Here is a 17,342-nt window from a genome sequence, read left to right as displayed (position 1 = left end):
GGCGCTGCGCTAACTCCAACGCGTCGCCAATCGCGTCTCCCAATCACACCTCATATCACCACCCAGAACCCTAGTCGGCCAAGCTGCGACACCTCACACACACTGCGGTCTACAAACCCACAAACAGCCCTCTACCTAGCCACCCACGCCCACAATGTCCGCGCCCGCGCCCACCTCACACAGTTCCTCTCGAGACCCCCGCCGCACCTCAACAGTGCCAAAACGCACCTCGCTCCTCCCACGCCCCAGCTCCATAGCAATCGACCCCACCGCCCTCATTGCACAACACGCCCAACTCACCGGCACACACCCCATCACCATCGGCCCGAGGGCCGTGCTACATCCGCACAGCAAAATCGATAGTACTGGGTGTGTGGTGATGGTGGGCGAGGGCGTTGTGGTTTTTGAGAGGGCTAGGGTGGGTGTTGCTGATGTTGAGGCGCAGCCCGCGCTGGTGAGGAGAAGTAGTGGGATGAGCGCCGGGGGCAGAGATTCTAGGGCGAGGGGGGATGGAGTGGTGTTGGGGAGGAATGTGGTCGTTGAGACGGGGGCGGTTGTTCAAGGTGCAGAGGTGGGGGAGGGAAGTGTGGTGGAGGTTGGGGCTGTTGTTGGGAGGGGGGCTGTGGTTGGGAAGGTAAGACATAACGGCATTGCTCGTTTCGTGGCATTTGCTGACAAGCTGCAGTATTGCACAATCTCGGCAGCATCCGTCGTCCCACCGTATACCAATCTGCCAGACTACACAGTCGTCTTCAGCGGCTCCCAGAAACGCATCGATAAGACCCTTCAACAACGACCAGATATCCTTGAGGCGAAGATGGCAGTACACAAGAAGCAGCTGGACATGTTTAGACAGTTGGTTGCGAACAACATCACGAAGTGGACGGGCTGAAGAAAGAGGACAGGGACAACTTCCTGTGCTCAAACTACACTCTGGCGGACCAAATGCGGGATATCGGAGACTGAAAGAGCAAGATGATGCACTCGCAAAGTCTGATAGGCCTTAGACGACCAACTTAGGTCCGGAACAAATGCGGCCATCTCGCATCCGTATCTTGTGGATTTCACTCCCACACATTGGCCCTAAAGTTCTTCATCACACCATCCTTCGGTCTTCTTTGCCTGACGATCCCTTCGTCATCTTCTCGCAGTTCACGCACATGGACGCGTACGGAAATCCGGTCCATTGCGCGAGCCAACACGCATGCACCAATATTCGTGCAGTGACACAAGCGGAGAGTAGTATGAGTCTACTGTACGAGGAGGTTTGAGCTGGGTCTTGTCGGGAAAGTGGGCTGCTTCGGACATCAAGGCGCTGAGGACGTCGTATACGGTGTGGCAGAACAATATCGTGCTGGGCGTTCCAGATGGGAAGTACCTCACTTCGCCGGTACCATAGGTCTGCTGCACGCTGGGCGAAACTCGCACTTCCACGTCGGTTATCTTGTTCATGTTTTGAAGAATTGCAATCGACGACGGTTGTGACCTTGAGTTCAGTGGCCTACACCAACACTCATTGCAAAAGACTCACTCATTTATCGACGTCATAAGATGTAGCAAGTTTGCCAATCCGCCCATCTGCTTAGCTTGTCCCGTTGTATCACGCTGTCGTGAGGGAAGCCTTTTACGCGACAAGATGAGGTTCTTTGCAAATCAGGCGCGGCGGCGGTGACACAAATATAATTCATAGGTAAGAGGGGGCACAAATGTCTCAAGGTAGGTATAGAAGACGACCTGTGTAGAGCACCTCCGTTTGTATAGCTGCCGCCTCGTCTAGCTGTGCTTGGCGTTCTACCGAGTCTCTTATCTTCTAGATCTGAATACGAAACATAATCCTTGTAGGTAGTTAGACACACACTTCTTTGCAGAATAAATCCGCTTGGATCTCCCATTCCGGATTTTGTCGTATCGCATAACCTTGACCCTTGGTCAGTTTTAAGCATATGCTTTCCCCGCTTTCAACTTTTTCCCACCAAAAGTGTCCTCAAATGCCAGCTGGGCCCTTTCATCCTTTAATCGAACCATAACCTTTTCTTTTAAAACGTCAACGGTCTCAATGCCACCTCATGTGTTCTCTAGTCTGGTAGAGGGAGTTGAATTGTTGCAGTCGTTACAATAAATGAGGGTGTAACCGCGCAAGGCAGTGAGTCAGGGGGAAACCGCGCAAAGCAGTCAAATCAGTATATATTGTGTTGTTCTTGTTGTTCTGTGATTTTCTCTCACCGGGCCATCAGGGTCTGTTTACATGACGTATCTGTCGTTCAGACAGAGGTAGAAAGTGCTTGTTGGAAAGAGAAAGATCACTGCACCAAAACACGTGATACCACATGACCTCTTTACTCCATAAACCGTCACAACTCATCCCTGAGACCCAACCGAACCGTGCTTCCGAGCTTTCCCTAAATCTGCGGGTTATCACATGCTCCACACGATTGTTACATACTCAATCCACTTCACCCAAGCCAACCAAAAGACTGGACACTAGCACCTATTGGAGTCCGCAAGGCTGAACAAGCTTGAAAGGATCCTGCAATTGCGAAGCAAATCAAGAAAGCTCTGACTGAATGGGATTCACATCAAGAGCATGGTGACAGTATTCGGATTGATAATGGCCTATCACCCAATGGAAATACATTGTTTGTAGTCAACATACTGGATACAGGTCAGTTATCATCAATTCAATGACTTGGTGACAACTAGGGGGTGTATCAGGGTCTGGGGTCTCTCCTGCACTAACGCCCTGTCGCACCTCACCCTTAGGTGAGAGGTTGCTGCCTTTTCCCACTAGCGTTGTTTACAGCCACTCACCTACATATACTGTTCGTAGCTTCATACAATACAACTGCAGTACAATCCTCAACTTCTTCCCTTTGCGTACGGTTTACTGAACTCCAACAGATGCGCATCCCACGAGCCCTACGCCGTCGTTCAACTAAGCAAGTGCTCATCCTTGTTTTCATCTTATTTAATATCTTCGAGGTTGCTCAGATTCTGCGCTGCGTTTCGAGGCCTACGGATGAACCTGTTGCTCAACGATCGGAACGAGTGTATATCGCTAGTATACATTGGAATAATGAACGGATTCTGCAAAGTCATTGGAACGATGCTATAGTCGCTCTGACTAATGCGCTTGGCCGAGAGAATGTCTTCGTTACCGTCTACGAAAGCGGGAGTTGGGACGACAGCAAAGGCGCCTTGAGGGAGCTTGACATGGCGCTAGCGGCACATAAGATCAGGCGAAACATAACCTTGTCGGGGACTACTCATCAAGACGAGATATCTGTGGTGAACAGAGGCTCAGGCTGGATTGACACCCCCAGGGGAAGGAGAGAGCTCAGGCGGATACCATATCTTTCTCGACTTCGTAACTGGACCCTGGAGCCTTTGCAGGAGCTAGCCCGGCAGGGGGAGCGGTTCGACAAAGTTCTTTTCTTGAACGACGTTGTATTTAATGTATGCTTTATCGGCTGATCCCCACTCGGAAAGCCTGGATTAGCTTACGATATTGTAGACGGACGACGTCTTCCGATTACTCAACACAAACGACGGAGATTTTGCAGCCGCTTGCTCACTGGACTTTAGTCGGCCTCCGCAGTTCTACGATACATTTGCGCTCCGAGATGCCGAAGGTCATGAAAGACTTATGCAGATGTGGCCTTATTTCCGAGCAAGGGAATCTCGAAGAGCGATGTTAGGAAACCGTCCAGTGCCAGTGACTAGTTGTTGGAACGGCATGGGTAAGTCAAAGATAGGATTGGTGGGCTCTACAGTCCATATATCGTCCCCTTGTTTACTTCACTGTCATTGACTAATTCGTTACGTTCCAATGCAGTTGCGATGCCTGCTGGACCTTTCGTTTCGAGTCCCCCGCTTCAATTTCGTGGGATTTCGGACTCTCTTGCAGCTTCGCATCTCGAAGGTTCTGAATGTTGTCTAATACACATAGACAACCCTCTTCGCGTCAAGAAGCGAACGTACGTGAACCCGCAGGTGCGTGTAGGCTATAGTGGTGAGGCATACGATGCTGTACATCCGCAAGGATTGCTGCTATCGTCTTGGCAGGTTTTCAAGGCCCTGTGGGAAAACCGCATCCGCCGATGGGTAACCTCACCTTGGCTTAAAGAGTGGAAGGTGTCAAGGAGAGTTGGGAAGTGGAAAAGCATGAGCAAAGAAAATGAAGAAACTGGAGAGATTTGCCTCATTAACGAAATGCAAGTACTTGTTGAGAATGGCTGGGCCCACGCCTAGACAGTCGGTTTGTTGAACAGACCAAGAAGTCTTTGGTACGTTGGAGTCAACATTTGCAACGCCAAAAAAACGCTATGCAATGGGTGCGTTTGTGTGACATAATTCAAAAGCGAGCTGTTCACTTTCTCAAATTCCGCGTCCTCGCATGTTGTAACCACATGGCAGAAGTCACATGATATCCTGTTGTAGAAGGCACTGCCCGGTGGGCAAGTGCACTTACCTCTGAGCCGAGAGCTCCTGTACAAGAACATCACCAAAACAACAATACAGATAGCAATACAATCATTGACCACAGCCTCCGACCGACACTGCTCACGCAGTTACACATGTAGTTACACATGTCGATAACTCAGCTTCTACACATTCAGACAATTGCGATAACATTACCCAATGTACCAATATTCTTGCTGCAACTAATTGCAGAGATTTAAGAACCTTGCCCAGCTGTTCTCTCTCTTTCCTACAGCCCCCAAAGCGAGTTCCACAATACCACAAACCTGTCGACACCAGCGCATCCGGAAAGTCTCTGCTGTGCTGTAAGTTGTCATTGCAGCTTCTAAAATTTATGTCGATATCATTCGGTGCGTGCTTCTGGCCTTGCTTCCTTGATCATACAGCCCTCGGCCGGAAAGTCACCACGACTGATTCATCATCGGTCCAAAAGAGAACGGTTTCCCAACGATGAAGCGATGATGAGATCGGAACTGCTCTAAAAATCCCGGCTCACAACTCGTGAAGCTCTGGCTTCATCCTAAACATCCACAGAGAGCTCGTTAATGTTCTGCGCTTCCTTCTGCATCCCGAACACAACGTTACTTGGGGCATACGCCATGGTGTGCTATGCACTTGATATGGCAGATGTACAACGTCAAAAGAGACATGAGTGTGTTCTCATGTTTGAGTGAACCTACAAGGCAAGGTCTATGCCGATCCAAAAGAAAACTATGGCTGAACACGTTATGTCTGTCCTCCGTCCTCTGTCGACCTTGGATCCCTCGATCTTCTCTTGTATGTTAGTACCTAGAATTTATTGTCTAACCGCTCTATACCGACAGGAGATCTGTAAAAGGACTCCATGAATCTGCTCTTCGCCCTAGCTTCTCATTCACAAGTTTACTACACTCAAAGTCAACATACAGATGCCATGTTTCAGATATTCTTCCTCTGCGTTGCAAAACCATAAAGAACCAGTTACAGAACAAAAAATCGACGCTCTATTCGCCTTCCGTACATACTTTGCAAAATCTAGCCATACATCCTCGATCCCCACGTCACAGTCGCATGTCTTCGACTCCTCAGAAAGTGACAATCCCGGCACAAAGTCAAACCCAGAAATCCATGCCGTTCTGAGAGTCATGTTTTCTTGCAGACTTTCCTCGTTTCAATACTCTGCGACCCGACTTACTCTTTAGAAAAAAAGAGTTGCGGAGCATCCAGGCGGCTTCCATGAATCTGCCGATACCGAATGGTACATCCACCAAATTACTTTATCCTTCTTGGCCGCTCCTCCCCCACCCAACTCTACTCGCTTTTCCACGAAAAGTGACACACATAAGGCATGCTCTGAAGTACCTTTCCCTCCCGCCCTCCCAAGTCCAAAAGCCAGTGCTCTTTGCCTGATGCTCTGTACCTGTCCCAACTTCTCAAAACAACATCCCGCAACAACTACGGGCCAGCGTGCGCTAGAGTACAGAGCCCGCATCGACCGACTCTGCTCGACTCTTACGGCTTTATCGCTCTTCCAAAACATAATCACCAGCGCCTGTGTCCTGGAGACGAAGTGTTGTGCCAAAATACCAAAGGATGGAGACCTGTGTGTTGGGTGCTGTCTCCAACTCCTCAAAAATACAGTTCGTGTGTGCCATGGTCGGAGAAAATCGCGTTGAAGTCTTGGCCGATAGAATACAGGAGAGATTCGGGTCATTTATTGTACCACGCCTTGAGCTTCTACCATTCAGGCTGCGCTTACTGACTTTTTGTAGCTGTACGTCATATGGAACTGTATTCCGACCGCCTTGTCTCAAGAGACAGAGAGTTGTAGTTGATGTCTCGCTGAGTGGCTTTGAGGTCTCAGGACTATGCATGCCCACTGTGATTTGACAAGAAGATCGTTGATCATGGTTTCCTGGACGTGAGCGCCGGCCGAATGTACTTCATGCATCATGGGTGTAAAGGAATATGCACATAATCGTCGGGTCAAGCGACGTCGATACCGCCTTGTCGAGGAATGGCAGAGTGGCGGCGAACTCACGAGCGTGTCACCTTCAAGTAGCACTCGACATGTTGTTCAAAGATCTATTGGACTATCGACTACATCCGTAAGATTTATTCCTTGTCATATCCATCGTCCACATCATGCACCATCCGCCATACATCTACCATCATTACCCTCTCGGTAAACAATCGGGATCGAACGTAAGCCAGCCGGGTGTGTAACAGCTGCTGTGAGGTATCATACTGGGAAATCCATCAATCCACCCATATCGTGTCGCTGTCAGCGCAGACTCGTCCATCTATGATACAAAACAAATTAAGGAACCGTTGAAAACCCAACTCAGTAGATCGAGTTGGGTGACAACCGACGTCCAACTAAGGGGTCGGTGTCGAAAAAAGGTGGAGACCGCGTCGAAATCGTCAGAACTTTTGGGTGCATTCGTGAAGCCATCCGCCATCGTAAGAACCCGTAAACCGTACGCCGTTCGCCATTAAGAAACTGTTGAAACCATCGCGGGTCGCTGTCGATCAAGAGTGATACGGAGCGAGTCCTACTCGGTAGCAACTAGAATAAGTTAAGCCTTGGTCTCTTCCTTAGTCTCCTCCTTGGGGGCCTCCTTCTCGCCCTCACCGTCCTTGTTCTTGACGTATTCGTCGTAGACACTCATGGCCTCATCGACCTTGGCGCGGAGAGCGGACTCGTCGGAGGTGCTGTGACGTGTTAGTTATGGCTCAATGTGCAAATTGGAAGGTGACTTACAGGTTGATGAGCTCACTGTTGTCCATCTCAAGGAGCATACCAGTGATCTTGCCAGCCAACTCGGGCTGCATCTCGTGAATCTTGGGGTAAAGCGCCTCACCGAGCATCTGCTTCTGCTGGCCGGCAGGAGCAGCGTTGAGGACGTTCAGGTCGATACCAGCGGGGCGGCCCTGAGGGAAGCCAGCCTGAGGACCCTGGCCAGGACGGCCGTTAGGACCGCCACGACCACCCTGAGGGAAGCCCTGGCCGCCGCGCATCGCGGGAGCCATCTGACCCTGGGGCATACCGGGCATGCCGGGCATGGGGCCGGCGCCGCGACCACCACGGCCACCCATGGCCTGCTGAGCTTGAGCAGCGAGCTGCATGTACTGAGGAGTCATGTAAGGAGCGGGGAAACCACCGGGAGCCATGCCGGGAGGCATGTACATGGGAGGCATCTGCTGGGCGTTGGGGCCGCCACGGCCACCCTGCTGGGGCATACCGCCGGGGAAGCCACCACGACCGCCCTGCTGACCAGGGATGCTAGCGGGGAAAGGCATCTGGCCACGACCGCCAGGAGGGAACATCATGGGCTGGCCAGGAGCGACGAACATCTGGGGCATGCCGCCGAACTGCTGCTGCTGTTGCTGCTGCATGCGGAGCTGATTGCGGGCCTGGATGGTGGCCTCGAGCTGGTTCTTGCGGACATCCTTGCGCTGAGCAAGAGCGACGTAGAGAGGCTTGCCATCGAACATGCGCTGGTTCATGTCGGTAACAGCCTTGGTCGCCTCGTCGGGGTTGCTGAAGCAGACGAAACCGAAACCCTTGCTCTTGCCGAGGATCTTCTTCTCGCCCTTGATGGTGACCTTGTCGCCAGCCTTGGTGGAGTCATCCTTCTTCTCATCAGAGGACTCGTCCTTCTTCTCCTCAGCATCCTCCTTCTCATCCTTCTTCTCCTCAGTCTCAGCCTTCTTCTCCTCGGTCTCAGCCTTCTTCTCCTCAGAGTCGGACTCGGCCTTGGCGCCCTCAGCGGGGACGGCATCGCGCATGACCTTAGCGGAGGTGATGGTACCGAAAGGAGTGAACATCTCGCGGAGCTTCTCATCATCGACATCGTCGCCGAGGTTCTTGATGTAGAGGTTGACGCCCTGGTACTTGGACTGCTTCTCAAGACGGGCAGCCTCGTACTGCTTGCGGAGCTCCTCCTCACGCTCGTGCTTCTTCTGGGCACGGCCGACGTAGAGCTTCTGGCCCTTGAAGTCGGTGTCGTTCAAAGCCTCGACGGCAGCGGAGGCAGCCTCGTGCTTGATGTAGTTGACGAAACCGAAACCACGGCTCTTGCCCTGGTCGTCCCTTGCGATGGACGCGGAGGTGATATCTCCGTGCTTCTCGAAGAGCTCACGGAACTCGTCGTCGGTGACATCGAGGTCGATGTTCTTGACGTAGATGTTGGTGAAGTTGGCCTTCATCTCCTCGAACTTGCTCATGCGCTCCTTCTTGGGGATGTGGTGGCCGACGAAGACCTTCTTCTCGTTCAGAAGCATGCCGTTAACGTGCTTGATGGCGTTGTTGGCGGCCTCGGCCGTCTCGTAATGGACAAATCCGTAGCCCTTGGAGTTGCCCATCTCGTCCTGAGCGACCTTGCAGGACAGGATGTTGCCGAAGGCGGCGAAGGTGTCGTGAAGAGCCTTGTTGTCAATGGCGTGGTCAAGGTTCTTGATGAAGACGTTGCCCTGACCAGTCTTGCGCAGAGCGGGGTCACGCTGAGACCACATGATGCGGCAAGGCCTGCCCTTGATAACGGTGTAGTTCAGCTCCTCGAGGGCCTTCTCGCCGTCCTCAGAGCTGTTGTAGTTAACATAGGCGTAACCGAGCGAGCGACGGGTAACGGCGTCACGACAGACACGGATCGAGGCGACCTGGCCGATGGAGGAGAACAGCTCGAAGAGCATGGCCTCGGTGACGGAGGGATCGAGCTCGCCGACATAGAGGGAGGCGGAGTTCTGGTGAGCCTGCTGGGCGGTGGGAGTGGGAGCCTCGCCCTGGGCGGCAGGGACCTGGGTGTTGACCTCGGCGCTGTTGGCGTTGGCAGCACCGTCCTGGACGGGAGAGGTGGCGTTGGCGACTTCAGACATGGTGGCTATCTGCGCGGTGTGTTAGTGGCGGTGTGCTGTGAATTTTGCGGGAAGGTGCAGGGTGCGCATGTGCAGGTGCGCTCGCTTCACCAGAAAAGTTTGGACTCACCTGCGTGTCAGACAACTTGCGACAAGAAGCGGTCCTGTGAGAGACCTAGGGAGTGGACAGGCGAGTGTGCTGCGTTCCTTCTACTTGCGACGTGCGGTCGTGAAAGGGAAGGTCGCTCGACAACGGTGGAGGGGTTGACGAAGCGGGAGGAGTGCGTCGCACGGAATTTTTTTTGTAGTTTTCTGGATTTTTTTGTTTCTTTTCTGTTATGTGACGATCCGCGTGAGGGGACCGGGACTTTGGAGAGCTTTGTGTGTGGTGGTGGGAAACGGTGAGAGGGTGGAGGGTACGCTGTACTTTCAAGTGGGATATTTTCTGTGAGGCGCCGGCCAGTGCGCGGCGGCTAGCTGCATTCGGGGTAGGCGGTGAACGAACGAGCTTTCCTGCACCCGAACGAATGGCAGTTGGACTGAACAGAATCTGCACTGACGTCAAACTGAGGAAAGCGAGCATAGAAGACAAGTAGTAACGCTTCGTATTGCTTGCTACTATCTCCGGAGGCGCACAGAGGCGCACCAGCCCTTGCGAAACGGTGGTCCCTGCAGCCGGTGACCACATGTCAGACGCGTTCGATAATGATAACGCAGCCACAGTGCACAAGGAGGCTTCACTGAGGTACATCAGCAAGTTCCAACGATAGGCCTGAGGAGAATGCAAGGAAAATGTAAGATGCTCTGCGTATGGGCTCGCGATTTGTTGCGTGGACGTTCACATGTGGCACTGGAGCCCTGCGATACTCAGTGCATCGAGAACAACTGTACGAACATCTCATTCAACACATCTACAAACAACAGCGAAAGATGGGTATCTGTGCTCAAATCCAACAAAAAACTAGAAAGAACGTGCTTGCCCCACTCTACTCGCTCAAACTATCATCCCAACCCCCTTGTTCAGTAAGAAATTCCTCAACCTTTGTCTTGCACTCTTTCAAACCCCGCCCCAGAGCCTCGTTCCACTGGCTCTCCACAAGCCCGACCTTCTCCTTCAAGTCGTCTGTCAGCCGCTGCTCTTCATCGGCGCGGATGGCTTTCATCTCAAGGTCCACGCTGGTGAGATCTTCGCCTTCTAGCAGTCTCTGCGTCTCGAGGAGGCGCGAGCCAGCGGTCATGACGGCTGTCTTGACCTCGTGCAGCAGGCAAAGGAGATTTATCTGGGACTCAATGAACTGATACGCCGAGCGACCTGCGTGTGCGAGAAGAGTGTAGAGGTACTGCAGCGGGAAGTCGTGGTACGCTGGGTTCTCGCTGTACTCCTGGGCCGGGATCAGGATGCCGAAACCATCGAGTTGGTGCGGCACTTTTTGCACAATTGCCAGCAGGCCGGGTGCAATGTCCCAGAAAGCTGAGAGTTGTGTCTCGACACCGCGCGTTACGTTGCGCTCGATAACTTCAAGAAACTCTTCATAGCGCTTGAGAATCTCCTTCTCGAAAGTGACCTTGCGGTCCTGTGCGTCGCGGCGGAAGAAGTCAGTCGCCTCCTTGACCTTCTGGTCGTTCTTAGCCTGGACATAGGGTAGGACGATGATGTCTCGGTACAGATCGTTGCGCTCGTTCTCGAGCTCAAACAGCTCCTTGTGAAGTTGCTCGCGGAGCTCGAGCAACCACTTCAGCAAGGTGAGCATCTCCAAGAGTTCCGGCTTCTCGTCGCCTTCCTCTTGCGTTTGATTTGGATTCAGCTCCTGCGCCTCACTAGACAAGCGACCTTTAAGATGTTCGATTGATGCGGTCACCTTGGTGACCCGTTCGCAGAACATAGCATGAAGAGTATTCGCGACTTCGGCTTGAAAGGTGTCAAAGATGTTCTGTACCACGTCCTGCGCACGCTGGTGCTCGCGGGCTTCGAACTCTGCATCAGCTTTCGCTGCATCCTGAAAGCTCATTTGGCCGTTTCGCAGGTTCTCTTGGATATTGTACCGGATCTGCGCCCGTCGGTCGTTCAGTGATGTGTTCTCCGACTCCTTCCGTGCTTCCATCTTCGTTTCGAAACTGGCTTTGGTTGTCTTCACATCGCCAAGATCGGTCAGTGTTCGCAGGCTGCTTCTTATGGACGCCAGATCAGGATGATTGTTGTTGACGGCAGGATGGTGACGCGGGTATGGTGGCGGTAGGGTGACAAGCCTAGACACATCGAGCTTGTGCGGATCGACTGCCGGTGGAGTCGGGGTAGGGAAGTAGTCGTACGAAGCCGGTTGCTTTCCTTTGCCATCATGAAAGCCAGCCTTCTCAGGTGGGTATTCGTTCGCTCCATACGGTACTGGTCTGCTACTGGAGCTTGCCCGGTAATGCTTGGGTGTAGTCTGGTTCTGTCCATCCCGGTGGAAGCTTTCCTGTGTCTCCATCACCAAACCCATGTACTTCGACTCTCGCTTACTCCTCTCCAACCGCCTGCCGCCGACACCCTGCGATCCATCGTCACTTTCCCACCAACGGCTTGCAGAACGTCCTCTCGAATCTTCCTCGTCCGGGATCGTGCTCATAGCCATGCTAGGGATTGGCGATAGCGAAGGATGGTAGTTGTTACTCCAAGAAGCATCACGAGCACGTTGGCTTGATGCGCTAGAGGGCGACGCAGGCTCAGTGTGCGGCGTAAACTGGCCTCGAGAAGACGCTGGGCTTGCAGCTGTTGTGGGCACTGAATCAGAAGGCCTCGTGTCTGGTGATTCACCTGATATGGATCCAGAGCGCTTGCTTCTTGGTATTGGAGGAGTGACCTGGGCACTTGGGGTGATGGCCCTCCGCCCAGAAGTCTTGTTTGAACGCCACAAGTCTCTTGTCAAATCCATGACTTCGCCTGCCATAGCATCGAAAGCACCCGAGTACCGATCTCGCCGAAACCTCGATTCCGTGACTATGAACTCCGCAAAGAGCTCCAGTCGTTCCTCGTCATTCTCGGCATGCATCTCTTTCTCGATGAAAGCACGGTGCCGCTCGATCGACGCTTGAGCAAATGCATCTCGACCTGTCGGTTTCGGTGTGCGAAGTGACGGGTCATGTGGCGTCGACACAGAGTGCGACGATGTTTGCAATACTGAGCGGTTTACGACCTCTGATGGAGTTGTCAGACCTCTCTCATCCTCAGCAGAATGTGGCGGAGGTGTAGGGAGGGCTTTGGCAGGGAAGGCTGCCGGGGCTTTCTGAGAAAGATGTTCCGTACCTGGCGAGAACGGTGGTGTAGGGGCGGCGCCAGACACAGCCCGTGGGCCCGTAATGATTCGCGGGGTAGAGTTGGCGGACCCTGGATCATCATACAGATGTGCGCTTCTTGGTGACCGTAATGCTCCGCCGCTCCGGGGACCTCTTGTAATCGCACCACGTCGTGACAGCCCACCATCGGGTGAAGTCAGCTCTAGGTCCGCTGGTTTCGCGTTGGATAGCTCAAGATCCTGTGCCCAAGGGTTGTTGCTTGGTTCGGTGCGCCGCTCACGTGCAGCACGACTCTCTTCCCTACGTTCACGAATGCTGCCCCGAGCACTGCCCTCACGTCTGGGTCGTGAGAGTGTGCTGCCTGATCCCGAGTGTGAAGTCATCGAACGTCCGGACACTGTCGGCTCACTCTCCGTGTCTGGAGGTGAGGCAACATACTCGTCATGTCGGCCAGCTTGCGGGCTCGTATCGACGTGCAGACCATGAGCTGCCAGTGATCTTGCTGGAGGTGGTGCGGGAGCTGGGGCTGGAGCTGGCTCGTCCTCCCATCCCATAGGCGTTGGTGGAATAGGCCCAAGGGTAGTCTGCCCTGGTCTGCGCGTCGGAGGAGCTGAGGGATAACCTGACGAACGGTCCGAATCAGAGCCAGGGCCAACACTTTGTGACCTCGAGCTACTCGGTGGAGGGCCAGGCGGTGGAGGGGGCAACGGCATGCCTGGTCCCCAACTCGACTGCATGTTAGGAGGCGTCTGATCGCCAGGCGTCCGAGTCTCTGTGCCATGGCCAAGGACGCCAGCCGAGGCAGCTCTTCGCGAGTTTGGTGGTCTGATCGGTGACTGCGTGTCAGGAACCCACCGTCGATCCAGTGGGCTGGGTGTGTACTGAGCGAAGTTTCGCTGCGAAGCTGGCCCGGGGTCCCCTCGTTGCAGCACATCGTGTGTGCTCATATGTAGCGACTCGATTGCACTCGGTGCAGGACTGTGGTCATTATTCCTGTTGCGGAAGTTCGAGAGGCTGAACTTGTTGGACAGACCACGAGATGAAGACCTCTCTCTGCCAGGTGCTACAGGTGGAGGCGCAAATTGAGTGTTCACTGGTGCTGCAGCAGAGCCAGACGGTATGGCTATCGAGACGGGACGATTGTGGAAGCTTCGAGCTGCGCGCGCAGATGAAGGTGTGCTGGTCTGCGGTATGGGTGGGGGAGGAGGGTGGTTCTGTGGGAAGGCGTGTCCCGGCGACGAGCTCAAGGCCTGTGATATGTTGTGGCTTTGAGCGTGGGCGGGCGTGTACGGCGGTGGTGGGGAGGGCATGGCCTCTTCATGTCCCGACAGGTCCTGCGCCCGTACTGGATTGATTGACATCTGCGTCTGCTGAGGCGCATATTGCACGCCTGGTCTCCCATTGCCTCTCCATTGCTGCGGGTTGTATGGGGCAGCCATTGGCGAGCTAGCTACGGGCGAGGGTGCATACGGCGAGGACGAATTGTTCGCAAACGGGGAGAAAGGGCTTAAAGAGGTCACGCTCGTCGGAGTCTGCAGATTGCCATGGGTCTGCGCAAAAGCAGTTCCTTGCGTGATAATGCCCGGTCGTACGGTAGCAGCAGGGCCAGGAGAGATGGGCTGCCCGTGTCGGGGCGCGGTCGCTGGTGGAGGAGGCACCGCGGGATAGTTGTGAGAAGACATGCTTCACACCGTTCGTCCGTACAAGAGGGCCTGAACGCCCCAAAGCCTCCAGCGGCTCCAGGGTGCTGCAGGGCGAATCCTACTCGGTGTTCTGAGACCGTTCGTTCACCGCGTTGGGGGCTTGCAGAGCCGTGTTTGTCACCTCCTCACACAAGCCATATGCACAGGAAACGGCTGCACCCCTGCAAGACTGGGCGTGCTGTGGCCGTCGGAAGGAAGGAGAGGCCCGCATGGTGATGGGCACGGCGAGCGTTGGCTGTCCTATTCGCTCCATTGCCCAGCACGAGAGAAGATCCGGGCGTTGAGAGAGAGGGTTGGCAGTCTTAGCGTGAAGCTTGACTCGGGCCTGAGCGAATGGCAGCTGCAGTTCGACTAGCGACCCTGGCGCGGGCGGCTATGTAAAGACCAAAGTGGGATCATGCCAGTTCATGGATGTGGTACAGAGGCTCTATCTTATCGATATTGAGGCTGCAATATAGGTGCAATTTCTTTAGGTGCATACAATACTGTGATTGATCTTGAGTTTGCATTGCTAGACTGCAATGCGCAGTGAGTGATGGTGAACAGGCGAGCGTTCTGCTGGCATCGTTCGGCAAACCCAAGATATGCGCGCCAAATATAGCACGGCATCTTTCATGCAGCTTGGAATCACATCCCACATCCCACATCACATGCAGGACCAGAATAATTTTCCTGCAAGCCCATGGCTTCACCAACGTTGGTCCTTGTCTTGTATGGCAGCAATACCGGTGTTATAGACGAGGTGAGCAAAGGGTATATTTGGGGTAGTAGAAAGGACTGCGATGCATGCATGCACGAGTTCTTGATGAGACCGTTCAGTAGACGTGACGTTAGGCATGAAGACGAGCGGTGACTGAGTCGCACTCAGATCTATGCTAGTATAGTGGACGACTTGGAACGAAATGAAGGAAGTAGTATGGGAGGGCTAAGAATTTGGACGCACCCCTGGTCGACTTGGTAACACTTTTCACGTGTGAGGTGGTGATCATAACGATCCAAAAAAAAGTCGCACAACCATAACACATCATGATCAGCTGAGATTCATAATCTATGGTACATACTTCCGGCTGAAGCCGTTCTGCAAGCAAAATCTTCCTATCACTTAAGCTGAGGTGGTCACTATCAAGGCCGTTCGTGGAGTCTGAGCGGTCTATCGAGTGGGGCACCTGTAAAGCCACCATCACCAACACACTCGTGCTGTCGATCTCAGCAGCATGCACATGGAGACCGACCAAGAAGCGTCTGCAAGTCCTAAAGTGTTCATACATAGCGTACTAGGTATGTACCATCCCAATGCTTTTGCCAAACAAACTCGCCTCAAACAACTAAACTACCCACTCGTGCCTATTTCTGGAACTTCTTGTGGGTGTCGATGACCTTCTGTACCTCCTGTTCCGAGCCCATGAAAATACCCGATCGGTCGTGGATGTGCTCGGGCACGACTTCGAGCATACGCTCCATCTTGCTGTTGACAGCCTTGCCACCAGCTGCGTGTCACGTCAGCAACGATTCTATAATCACGCGTGAGGAATGAGGATATAGCTTACCGTTCTCGAAAACCATGGCCATGGGTGCGCACTCGTACAATATACGCAGCTTGCCCTTGGGGCTCTTTTTATCCGAGGGGTATGCGAAGATACCGCCGTACAGCAACGTTCGGTACGCATCAGCGACCATGGAACCGATGTAGCGCGCACTGTATGGCTTGCCGCCCTCTTCTTGCGGGTACTTCAGGCTGTTGATATACTCCTTGACCGGCTCCTCCCAGTACAGCGAGTTACCCTCGTTGACGGAGTAGATGGCGCGCTTCTTGGGAATCTGCATGTCGGGGTGTGTGAGGATGAACTCGCCGAACGCGGTGTCGAGGGTGAAGCCGTTGACGTTGCCGCCCTTCATTGTGATGACGAGCTGTGCGGAGGCACCGTACATAGTGAACCCTGAGGCGACCATCTCTGTGCCGGGCTTCAAGAGATCCTCTTTTGTGCCCTTCGCGCCCTCGGCCAGCTTGTATACTGCGAAGATGGTTCCGACTGAGACTCCAGCGTCGAGGTTGGAGGAGCCGTCGATGGGATCGCAGGCTACAGCGTAACGCGCGTTGGGGAACTCGTCGAACATAATCAGCTCTTCTTGCTCCTCAGAGACAAGGAGGCGCACGCGACCGCAGGAGCGCATGGCAGAGATGAAGAGCTCATCGCCGATTACGTCGAGCTTCTTCTGGTCGTCACCGGTGGCATTTGATTGACCAGCTAGTCCAGTAAGCTACAAAAGTCAGTTACTGTCGTATGCCGAGATTCCAGTGCTGCGTACGTTGACCAATGTGGCTCTCCGAATGTAGTAGGCAATGCTCTTGAACGCGAATTGAAGGGCATGGCAAAGAAGTCTGATACCCTGATTAGGTTCAAGTTTCGATAGAGAGCACTATGAAGCTCACGTGAAGTCACCGGTAGCCTCCTTGTGTTTCGACTGCTCTTCTGTGAGGAATCGTGTGAGGGTGATGATGTCAGTGTTGATCGCCTCCTGCTTGTTCTGTTGGCCGTTTCCGGTGGTCGCCATGTTATCGACTGTATTCGTAGTAGAATTAGGTGTTTTGGGGGTATTCTGGGGGCGTAAAGGGGTATCTGGTAGTGTGGAGGAAGAGGAAGAAGTGAAGAGGGTCGAAGCAGAAAAGTTAGAGGGAGTTCTCGATCATCGACGCGTGGGGAAGGCGCCAGTAGTTATTATGAAGTCAGATGTCTGGGTCCAAGTGGGTAGAGTCGGGCATGCGGAGACAAGTCGGTATTTGTTTGGGAGACAGATCGGTTGGACAGCCGTGGACAGCTCCCTCGGCAAGTCACAAGCTCACGATATCTCAGCCATTGGAGCTCTGGAGGTGCCTCAATTGTGGCGGAAGAACCCGCAGAGAGCTCGGAAGCTGATTGATGGCACTTTCCCGCGAGAAACACCGCGTCGTCGCGCGAGCGCCGATATCGATGCGCTTTGCGGCGGCAGCATGGGAGCTTTGACGATGATGCAAGTGCGGATACCGAGTGGAGGGGTGGTTGCGGGGCGCTT

General features: G+C 53.7%; 5 protein-coding genes across 5 annotated transcripts; 2 read left to right on the top strand and 3 right to left on the bottom strand.

The window, feature by feature from the left end:
• Positions 1-154: 154 nt before the first annotated feature.
• On the top strand, positions 155-892 carry BU25DRAFT_459720 (trimeric LpxA-like protein; the record flags this gene model as incomplete). The annotated part of the gene is made up of 2 exons (XM_033710302.1): positions 155-634; positions 686-892. The coding sequence occupies 2 exons, from the start codon at positions 155-157 to the stop codon at positions 890-892; spliced, it is 687 nt and encodes a 228-aa protein (XP_033560373.1).
• Positions 893-2,898: 2,006 nt separating this feature from the next.
• BU25DRAFT_472448 (glycosyltransferase family 69 protein) lies at positions 2,899-4,248 on the top strand (the record flags this gene model as incomplete). The annotated part of the gene is made up of 3 exons (XM_033710850.1): positions 2,899-3,453; positions 3,512-3,737; positions 3,833-4,248. 3 exons carry the CDS (start codon positions 2,899-2,901, stop codon positions 4,246-4,248), a joined length of 1,197 nt encoding a protein of 398 aa, XP_033560372.1.
• Positions 4,249-6,545: 2,297 nt separating this feature from the next.
• BU25DRAFT_370693 (polyadenylate binding protein) lies at positions 6,546-9,715 on the bottom strand. The gene is made up of 3 exons (XM_033703955.1): positions 9,446-9,715; positions 7,223-9,345; positions 6,546-7,173 (listed from the first exon to the last, which is right to left on the bottom strand). Exons 2-3 carry the CDS (start codon positions 9,334-9,336, stop codon positions 7,038-7,040), a joined length of 2,250 nt encoding a protein of 749 aa, XP_033560371.1. The 5' UTR covers positions 9,337-9,345; positions 9,446-9,715; the 3' UTR covers positions 6,546-7,037.
• On the bottom strand, positions 9,491-13,301 carry BU25DRAFT_432356 (uncharacterized protein; the record flags this gene model as incomplete). Its single annotated transcript, XM_033708717.1, has 2 exons — positions 9,491-9,528; positions 10,316-13,301. 2 exons carry the CDS (start codon positions 13,299-13,301, stop codon positions 9,491-9,493), a joined length of 3,024 nt encoding a protein of 1,007 aa, XP_033560370.1.
• Positions 13,302-15,635: 2,334 nt separating this feature from the next.
• Positions 15,636-16,844, bottom strand: BU25DRAFT_459717 (inositol phosphatase; the record flags this gene model as incomplete). The annotated part of the gene is made up of 4 exons (XM_033710301.1): positions 15,636-15,778; positions 15,839-16,550; positions 16,599-16,671; positions 16,723-16,844. 4 exons carry the CDS (start codon positions 16,842-16,844, stop codon positions 15,636-15,638), a joined length of 1,050 nt encoding a protein of 349 aa, XP_033560369.1.
• Between the last annotated feature and the right edge of the window lie 498 nt (positions 16,845-17,342).

This window comes from Macroventuria anomochaeta, assembly GCF_010093625.1.
Source record: "Macroventuria anomochaeta strain CBS 525.71 unplaced genomic scaffold BU25scaffold_22, whole genome shotgun sequence".
Taxonomy (NCBI): Eukaryota; Fungi; Ascomycota; class Dothideomycetes; order Pleosporales; family Didymellaceae; genus Macroventuria; species Macroventuria anomochaeta.
This window is presented reverse-complemented; position numbering and strand designations above follow the sequence as displayed.